The 10351-nt window shown below is 57.5% G+C and overlaps 1 protein-coding gene across 1 annotated transcript; it reads right to left on the bottom strand.

Annotated features, from left to right (window-relative positions):
• Window positions 1–8177: 8177 nt before the first annotated feature.
• On the bottom strand, window positions 8178–9642 carry DIO3 (iodothyronine deiodinase 3). The gene has a single exon (XM_021679701.1). The coding sequence runs from the start codon at window positions 9640–9642 to the stop codon at window positions 8728–8730; it is 915 nt and encodes a 304-aa protein (XP_021535376.1). The 3' UTR covers window positions 8178–8727.
• Window positions 9643–10351: the final 709 nt, after the last annotated feature.

A 10351-nucleotide genomic window follows, 5' to 3' on the forward strand; every position in this document is an offset into this window, starting at 1 on the left:
CCTGCATTGTTAGTTTCTGTCTCCCCTACCAGCTCAATTGCTCTGTTAGGATGGGACCAGTTCTTCTCGGTGCTTCCTACAGGCCTGGTGGGTATCAGGGGCCCAATGAAGGTCTGGAGAGTGAATTTGTATATGTCTCACACACTCGCTCACATGCAAACACATACCTGCGCTGCATCTCTGGCTGAATGATGCGCGGTGCTGTTTCTTGGCCTTTACATATGTACCCTCCTCTTCCTGGCACCTTCTTCTGGCCTGTCTCCCTATCCCCTGACTCTGCCTCTGGCCACAGCCTGCCTGAGCCAGCAGAATCTTAGGGCACCGTGATGGTGAGCATCCACCTGCCATCTTCACAGCCCCTGGCCTGGGCAAACGAACGGCCAGCAAGGGGTTAACCACCCCGTAAGCAGCCAAGTGCAGTGGGGAGAGCCAAGGGCATGGCTTTGAAGGCGGAAGGCGTGTGTCCTGGGGACATTGACTAACACCACGGAGCTTCACTCTCCTCCCAGGAGAACTGGGAGCACCATAGTGCGGCCCCCTCTGCCCACGGAAGGAGCTGCCCCCACTCCCCAGACTCACAGCTGGCTGTGTGCAGGTCCGGACTGATGGTCGGGGGGGCTTCATGGGTGTGCATCCTGGGCCAGTGTCCAGTGCCCCTCTCTCGGAGGACCCTGCCCTTGATTTAATGCTCTGCTGTCACTGTTCTGAAATTCTGAATAATTGTTGTCTTTGCATCGTGTTTTGTAAGTGAAGTTGGATGGGACACTGGAGGATGTGTGTGAGCAGAGTGGGTAGGGTGACACGCACGGCCCTGTTCTCTGCTGTTCCTCACATGTAGCATTCGTGATGCCCCATGAGCATGGATGTCAGTGAGCCTGTAGTGTGTGGAAGCTCCGTGAGACTCGGAGCGACTCAAGGTACGTGTGTGTGGAAAGTGTGAGCCACGGGCCCCCCAGAGGGATGGCATGGTGGAAAGGGAAAGACGGGGCTCCCCATGGTTCCTTTTCTTGCCACGTGTCCTTTCTCATCGGTAAAGTGACAGCCAAGAGCATTGGCAAAGTGTGCCCATACCAAGAAGTGAACTAAAAACAGGGGAGTCAACTTTGTGTAGCATCTGCCCTGCTCTGGCAGGGATGAAATGCACGTGCGGGGGCAGGCCATGAAATGTAAAGTTGTAATGTCCATGGTTCCCCGTGCAGATTCCATGCTCGCTCACCTGCATTTAAAACCAGAGAGGGGAATGGTAACATCCATGCCACTGATTTGTGGTGGCTAATTTTCTGTGTCAGCTTGCTGGGCTAGGGTCTGCCCAGATATTTGGTCAAACATTACTCTGGGTGTGTCTGTGAGGGTGTTTCGAGATGAGATGAACGTTTGCATCAATAGACTGCGAGGAGCAGATCGCCCTGCCTGACGTGGGTGGGCTTCATCTGATCAGTTGAGGGCCTGGATAGAACAAAAGGTTGGGGAAGGGAGAGTTTGCCCCCTCCATCTGACTGCTGTGGGGCTGGGCCACTGGTCTTCTGTCTTCAGACTCAGACCCGGACCGGAGCATGCGCTGCTGGTGCTCCTGGGTCTCAGACCTTTGCTCTTGGACTGAAACTTACATTAATGGCTCTCCTGGGTGTCTGGCTTGCTGACTGCAAATCCTAGACTTCTCAGCTTCCATCATCACGTGAACCAATTCCTTAAAGTAAATCTTTCTCTCTATCCTACCGGCTCTGTTTCTCTGGAGAACCCAGACTAATACATAATTTAAAATGTTAATTTTTCTTTATTTATAATGCCATTAAATAGGAAAGAAACACCACGAGAAGTTGAGGTACCATGAAAGAAAGGAAAAAGCTTTATATTTTGTACCTTTAATGGCATTTCTCCCCGTTCTTGAACAAGGAGCCCTGAATTTTCATTTTGCTTTGGGCCCTGCAAATCATCAGCTAGCAGGGCTGGTGGTCATTCCTCCTTGGCTCCAGGTCACCAGACGTAGTCTCTGGAGAGTTTGGGGGCCTCTGTCTGGCCAGAGGGGAAGACTGAATAGAGGGTCTTAGAGACTTTGGTTTCATCTATCCCATGCTTTGAGGCCCTTCGAGCTCTGGGGTTGCCACTAACAGAGCCTCAGAGAGATTGCACTATTGTTCACCTTTGGCCCCCACCCAAGCTTAGGATTGCCAAATTTAAAACAAAGAAACAACCCAAAACATCCAATTAAATTTGAATTTTGATTAAACAATGAATTAAAAAAAAAATCTTTTTAAGTATAAGTATATCCCACATAATATTTGGGACATACCTATACTAAAAAAATTTTTGCTTATCTAAAATTCAAATATAATTGAGTGTCTTGTGTTTTTTTTTTCAGCAACCCTACTCCTTTTTTCCCCCTCCCAAATGTCTCTCGTGCCAGCACCGCACCCCAACACTCCCACCTACCATCCCCAGACCTGGCCCTGAGCTCTCCACCTCCAGCCAGATCCTCTATCTGCCCTGGCCTCCCCACCTCCAGGTTTCTACTTGCCACAGCCAGTGTTTTTGCTGTTTTTAGTTTTATTTTTTCTGTTATAAGAGCAATACACATTCACTACAGAAAAATCACAGGCTACAGACAAGCAACAAGAAGAAAGTAAGAAAACACTCATAATCCCACCCACACAAAGACAGCTACTGTGAATTCCTCGGGGTAGATTTTTCTAGAGCTGCCTGTGTGCGTGTCTTTGCAGATATTAAAAAAAGAGCACACACACTCACTGCCCAATTCAGACCCACTGTCCTATAAGCTGCATTTTCATGTAACAACAGAGGAAGGAACGCATCTGGGTTGGGGAAATCTCAAGTGCCCTGATTCCTTTTGGCCACTCGAGGGATGCGGTGCAGCCTGGTGTTAACCCCCCAGCACCAGGGTGAGAGAGGCCTGTGGTCAAAGCCACTTTCTCATCCATGGCCTGTGTATGGGTTGCTATAACACAGTACCACACACTGAGGGGCTGAAACAACACAGTATTTCCTCACACGTCTAGAGGCTGCAGATCTGAGATGCAGGTGTCGGAGGGGCGAGTTTCTCCTGAGGCCTCTCTCTCTGGCATGTAGACCACCGCCTTCTCCCTGTGTCCTCACATGGCCATCCCTCTGTGTGTCTGGGTCCCCATCTCCTCTTCTTTTAAGGACACCAGTCATACTGGATCAAGGCCCGCCCCAATGACCTCATCCTAACTTAAGCTCTTTAAAGATCCTATCTCCAAATAAGGTCACATTCGGAGGTACTAGGGACTTGAACAACGAATTTTGGGGGAGGACACAATTCAGCCCATAACATCTTGGCCCCAGCTGTCTCTGACCCTGCCAAGCCTCAGTTTGTGCATCAGTGAAATGGGGCTAATAATCGTATTGATCTAAGAGGGTTGTTAGGATGACCAAATTGAATAATCCTGATACAGCCCTTTGCCCAGTGCCTGGCCCCTAGAGCAAACACTCAGATATCACTTCTCACTCTTTCACATGTGGGTCGCCCCGTGGTTTGGGACATCACTTCTCTGTAGAGGGGTATCTGCATGCTATAAGGCAGAGGCCATAGTCCTCTGGTACCTCCCTCCCTCTGTGCCCAGTAGTCTATCTCCTGCAGGTAGACGCCTAGAGGACAGTTGCGGGGCCAAGGGCAGATGGCAGGCTGACTCTTGCAAGTGTACCTGTACCCTCCGTCAGTGGCGGATGGACGGCGTGCCCAGCCACCCCCATCCCCAGGTGTCTGTTGCTCCTTCCCCTCTCCCTCTGACTTCCCTGCTCTCTTGTCTGAAGCTCCCATCCCTGAGGCTCAGCAGAGACCTCAAAGCTGTGGCCTAGGCTCCCAAAGTGGCCCCAACCCTCCTCACTGCCCCTCCTTCTCCACCATGCCCCCCTCTGCTTTATAGCCACAATGGGGGTTTCTTGTTTTCTGAACACAACCTGCCCTTCTTGGACCCCTCGGCTTTTGCACCAAGGATGCCCTTCCCTCTGTGTCTTCCCAGATGAGACACTTGTGCCTTCAAGGGACACATGAGACCTTCTCTATGAACTCTTTTAATGCCCCTCCTCCCTCTCCCTGCACCATATTGCTAAGCTGACAGTGAACCTCAGAAACACTAATGACGAGGATGATGGTGATGGTAACAATAAGAACAGTGGGGCGCCTGGGTGGCTCAGTCGCTTAAGGGTCTGACTTTTGGTTTTGGCTCAGGTCGTCATCTCAGGGTCGTGAGATCGAGCCCCCGGGGGGAGCTCCATGCTCAGTGCAGAGTCTGCTTAAGATTCTCTCTCCCTCTCCCTCTGCCCCTCCCCACTATGCTCTTACTCTCAAATAAAGAAATCTTAAAAAAAACAAAAACAAAAACAATAAGAACAATGGCTGTCTCACCCCCTCCTTCTCACTGATCCAGCATTCCTTGAGGGCAGAGTGTCTCCTGAGGCGGGGGCAGGGGCTCAGGCAACCCACGGATCTGGCACAAGTTAGCCAGCACGGAGCTGCTTGGACTAGATGTATGGATGGGTAAAGGGTGCCGGGTAGGGACTGGCAGGAGAAAGGTGTGTGGGGGTGGCGGGGGCGGTCATCAAGCACTGTGCATCGTGATCCTGATTATGGAACCTATATCTGGGAATGTACTCATATACCATTGTCAGTAGGCGAAGTAGAGTCTGGAAGGAAACACACCCAACAGTTCACAGGGGCTATCCCTGATGAATGGGAACTTTGAGGCGTTGGCTTTCAAACATTTCCAAACATTTTTGATCCCTCCTTCAGGAGGAATACATTTCACATCAGCCACCTTGTAAACACACACACACATACACACACACACAGCCCCCCGCCCCCCTGAAACAGAAGTTTCAGGAAACTATATTACCTTAGGTGAAATGTATGCTGGTAGTTACATTGTATTTATTCTATCTCAGTTCTTACAAAATGCTTGACTTGATCTGGTAAGTTGATTTCATGACCCACTGCTGGGTCCTGACTTGCAGTTTGAAAAATCCTGCTCTAAGTGAGGCTTGTACTTTCTCCTCCCCCTATTCTGTATTTAAAATTTACTACCGGGAATGGATTTATGCATTATCGTCATATTTTTCACTTAAAAATAAAGAAGAGACAGCACTGGGAAGACACGAAACAATAAAATCAAGTAGACTTTCTGGAAGGCAGTTTAGCAAAACCTGGCAAACCAGACATCTTTAAAGATGTGCATGTGTTTTGACCCAGCGATTTCCCCTGTAAGGAATGTGCTAGTGGGGTAAAGTGGTGCAGGACTGTGAGCACAAGCTGCTCACTGCGTTTCTGTTTATAATAATGAAACATCCCTCACACCCCAAGCACTCTGGAGCCCCCCTGGCTGTCCATTCGATGGTGTGGCAGTGGTGCCATTCAAGACATTTATTGACAAGGAAAGAGGGCACCAGGGGTCAAAAATTAATGTCAGGCTACAATAATCCGGCTCTTGTTATTAAAATATATATTTACAAACGTGGGGGGGGGGACAGGGAGAGGCATGTTTGAAAGTGCTCACACCCTGAGGTTACCTTGGGTTGGTTTTATTTTCTCCTGACTCTTCTGAGTTTTCCTCGATGAGCACGCACTGTTTTTGTAAGAAGGAGAGATTTTAAAGGAAGAGAGAAGAAAAGAAGAAAGAAAGGAAGAAACGAGGGAAAAGGAAGAGAGAAAGGGAAAGATCAAGGGGAGGAAGGGAGAGTGGGAGGGAGAAGAGAAAGAAGAGAAGTTGGGGGGGTGCCGGAACCCCCCTGGAGCGGGGAGCCAGCCGGCCGCGTGGGCAGAGGCAGGAGCAGCAGGTCCGAGAGCCCAGTGCTCCGAGTTTCGGTCCGGGAAGCCAGACGAAGCCGGGGGAGGGGGGGCGGGGAGCGGGCTCCGTGGGGAAGGGAGGTCGCGCAGCGCGTACAGCTGGACCCCCAAGCGGCCGGCCAGGACCCGGAGCGGCTGCGGCCGGCCGTGGGGCCCCGCGGCGGTTGCCGGCGATCCCGGGCCGCCCTCCGCTGCCTCCAGGCCACCAAATCCGCACCCGGGCCAGCGCCTGCCGGAGCTCGGGGCAGGCCCTCCCCGGCGACCAGCCGCGTCCGTGCGGCTGGCTCCGGATTCTTCCTGGGGGTTTTGGGGTGAGAGGCAGCGTTGGGGGGGAGGGGGAGGGGAGGAGATGCAGAAATACCATCTGTGCCAATTATTTCTTAAAATTATTTTTTCAATTTAAATACTTTTAAAGCAAAAAAAAAAAAAAAATCCCAGCTCAGGGTGTCAGTTCCAAAAACTTTTCACAGAGGAGCAGTGTGGGGGCTGGGCGCGGAATTGGAGGCGGCGTTGGTGGAGCAGGGGCCTCTCTTCCACCCGCCTGCTGCACCCCCCTCACCCCTGCAGAACCCCCTCCCACGTGCGCGCTGCTCACACTCAGGCGCTCACTAACACTCTCTCTTTCCATCCCGCGACCCGGACGGTCCTGGGTTCCCGGGCGGGAGAAGTTCGGCTGCCTCGCTTCCCCCACTCGCGTTCTGCAGACTCGTCTTAGCGCTTTCTTCTGCCCCCCCCCTCACTGTTCCGCTCCAGGTGTCGCTAGCAGAGGGAGGTGGGGGCCGCGCTAATCCAGTGCTCCCAGCGTCGCCCTCCCCCAGGGAGCAGCAGGGGACAGAGCGAGGGCCGGGATGGCGCGGGAGCGCCCGGCCTGGACTGCGGACGCAGAGCGGTGCCACACGCCACGGCCCCCTTCCCCCCAGCCCCCGTCCCAGCAACAGCCATCCCCCTCTTTCCGGTCTCTCTCCGCTCCTCCATCTCGCTCCCTTGCTCCACTTCCCAGCCCCGAGCGCGTCGCGGGGGGTGGTGGTGAGGTCTGGCTCGAACTTAGGGAAGCGGAGGAGGGGCAAGAGGAGGGGGTGCCCTGGGCAGGGGGTGCACCCCGCTCCACCCCCGCCCCGCAGTAGGTGTTGCTGCTGGAGTGGTGGCGCTGCAAGCCCGCCCTCCCTTCCCCGTCTGCCCTCCCTCCGCCATCGTGCGCTTTGCTAGTCGCACCTCCCGCGGACCCCAGCAGCCAGGCGGGGATTGGAGGGGAGCGGGAGATGATTTTGCAGGTGCGGGAACCGGGCTAGGGAGGAGCCGGGTGGGGAACCGGGCTAGGGAGGAGCCTGGTGGGGAACGGAGCTAGGGAGGAGCCAGGTGCGGGGAGGGGGCTAGGGAGGAGCCAGGTGTGGGGAGGCGCCCGCGGTGGTCGGGAGCGCAGTCCTACCTGGTCCATAGCCCCCCTTATCCTCCACACCGCCCCCTCCCCCACACCATCACTCGGAGAAGTTAGACGGGCGGCTGCAGGGGCAGCTGTAATTGTGCGTGAGCGCAAGCGCGCGCGGCGGCAAGTAAGGACCCCCTTGCCTCTCGGGCCTACTTCCAGGACCCCGCCCGGCTCGGCTTCTCGGTTTTTCTCCCGACCCCACATCTCCACCGTGAGTGTGTGCGTGCATGTGTACACTCCTGGGCACCCTCACCGTCCCCTTTACCTATTCCTTGCCCTCCCGCGCCCCTGCCGGCGTCGGGTCCTTCCAGCCACCCTTCCCCCCAGGGTCACTATGGGGACGCGGGGGAGAGATTTGTGTTTAATTCCTGCCGCTATTCAGAGGAGAGAGAGAGAGAAAAAAATAAAGGGACCAAAGGCAACCCGAAAGCAGTTTACTTCAAGCTTTTATTATTGTAGCGTAAAAGAAGTTTATATACAGACTATTTCCAGCAAAACACTCAGAAATGGCCTTCGAATCAGGGGCTTCCCACTTCCTGGCCCCACAGTCGGCAGCTCTGCCGAGGAGACCCCTCACTCGGGGTCTCCAGGCTCTCCCCCCTTATCTCTCTTCCCGCGGACTCCTCCACCCACACCCCGTTTCCCAGGAGCCCGGGCCTCTTCCTTCTCCCTGGGGCGCTGCGAACCTCACCAGTGCCTCTCAAGCCGGCTTCCTCTGGTCCCGAAACAGTACCCCCAACCGCCCTCTTTCACCCCCTTTATGGCGGTCTCCTCACGGAAACCCAGAGTACTTTCCCTCTCTCGTTTTAGGCGCTGCTGCAAGCCCCCCTGCAGTTCAGAACCAGCTCGTGGTCAAGACCAGTTAGAGACAGCTCGTCATCAGCAGTGGGGCTCGTGAGCACCCAAAATAAGGGGGGGAAACAACCCTGCCCACCCTTCCCCCTCCCAAGCCCCCACCCCCAACTCAGGGACAAGAAATAGACACAAAAGCAGCGGGGCATCCCCTCCCTGCGAACGACAGGTGTGTAGGGTGCCAGGCAACTAGGGCGAGCGGCAGGCGCTGCTGGAGCCCAGCTGCGCTCAGGGTGCGCGGGCGTGGCCGAAGTCTCTCTGCGCCTGGCTGAAGGCACACTGGCTCTTCTCTCTGCGGAGGGGGCGTGAGAGAGGCAGGGGCCTCTGCGGGGACACGTGGGGGGAGGGGAGGACCCAGGCAAGGTGGGCATCGCATCCACACTCAGAAAGGGATTTCGAGCCAGCCAGGCAGGTACAGGTGAGGGACAGTCACAGCAACAGAGTCCAGGGAGGCGAGGGAGAATTTTCAGGTGGCTTGGCTGAGGGCCCAGACTCAGCCAGCGATCCCGGCTCAGCACAGCTGTGTCATTGGGCCCTCGGCAAACCTGACTTGTTTGGGGGGCGTTTGCACGTGGGCTTCGAAGGCTCGAAGACATCGCCCGCCAAGTTCAGTCAACTGCCCACTGATTGTTTACACTCGACGTGGCTGAGCGCCGTGCAGCTGCTCATCATAGCGCTCCAGCCAGGTGCGCAGCTCAGACACCTGGTAGCCGTCGGGGCCGCGGCCGCCCTGGTACATAATAGTGCCATTCTGGATGACGTAGAGGCGCTCGAAGTAGGCCCCATAGGCCGAGCTGCTGGAGTTGGCCATGGTGTCCAGGACGAGAGAGCAGCTGGGCGCTCCTTGCTGCAGTACCTGTGCCGCGCTGACCCGGTCCTCCAGGCTTCGGTGCTGCGGGATGCTGTAGGGGGAGTCTGTGGTGACCCAGCCGTCCGAGGGGTGAGCTTCCTCGATGTAGATGATGAGGAAGTCGACGTCGCGCTGGTACTTAGTGACCAGGCGGTGGAAGGCGCTCATGCGCGCCATGAACGGTGGTCAGGTGCAGCTGCCGAAATTGAGAACCAGCGGGCGGTTCCCTCTCGCGTAGTCAAGGATGTGCTGGTTCTGGAAGCCATTGGGCAGGACCACCTCGGAGTTGGGAGCTGGACCGCCCTCATGCGCCTGCTTGAAGAAATCCAACTTCTGGCCGTGCCACACGGCCTTCAGCGACGCCAGGGTGCACAGGCGGTTGTCATCGGACACGCAGACAGGCGGGTCGTCCGGGGGCACCTCCTCGCCATCACTGTCGAGCTCCACTGCGGGTTCGGGCTGACCCCGGCGGCGGCGGCCCAGGAAATGCTTGCGGATGCACAGGAAGTCGAGGAGCCAGAGCATGAAGGCCGTGCCGAGGAAGCGCGGGAAGAGCACGAGGCACGAGGCCGTCTGGGCGCAGAGCCTCAGGGAGTGAAGCAGCAGGGAGCGGAGCATGGTGGCTGCAGCCCCCGAAGCCCCCTGGGACCCGCTACCTTCTCCCACCACCAACCGCGGGGCGGCCTGGCGAGGCATCTGGGCTTTGGCTGTGCGGGGAGCTCGATTTATAGCCGAGGCTTCAATTGGCGGGAGACTCCACCTCCGCGCCGGGCCCGCCCCCTTGCAACTTGAGCCCGCAGGGATCACCCGGCGGCGCGGCCAATGCTTTAGAAATCACGGGCCGAGGGCGGGCTCAGGCGGCCGGGGGCGGGGCGGCCCGGCCGGGGGCCGGCCGGGGCGGGGCCGGGCCCCCGAAGCCCGCTCTCGGGGGCGGGGGACCCCGGTCGCCGCTGCCACCCGGGACGGGGAGCTGGACCAGGGACCCAGGCGTCCGCCGGGGAGATCCTCCAGCTCCAGCTGGCGCGAGCGCTGCGCGCGGCCTCGGTCCTCGCGGCCCGCCTCCGGCCCGCGCCCCTCTCGCCGCGCACCTGAGCGGAGCTCCCCGGCGGCCGCCGCGCCGCGCCGGAGCTTCGGTTCGCTTCCCGCGCGCCGCCGCCAACGCCGCCCCCGCCGCTGCTGATCGTGCGGGGCCGCTGCCCAGGTGCCGCGGGAGCCCGGGTCCGCGGCCGCCGCTTTGCTGGCCCCGGCTCCCGCCCCGCCGGGGACACGGACCCGCGAGGAGGCAACTTTGGGCCCCCGCCGCCTTCCCCGTTCGCCCGCGGGCGCCGCTCGCCTCCCGGAGCCCGCCCGCCCGCTCGCCTCCCGCGCGCGCTCACACTCGCGCCTCGCACACGGCCGCCCCCCG

Source organism: Neomonachus schauinslandi, chromosome 9 (assembly GCF_002201575.2).
Source record: "Neomonachus schauinslandi chromosome 9, ASM220157v2, whole genome shotgun sequence".
NCBI classification, from domain to species: domain Eukaryota; kingdom Metazoa; phylum Chordata; class Mammalia; order Carnivora; family Phocidae; genus Neomonachus; species Neomonachus schauinslandi.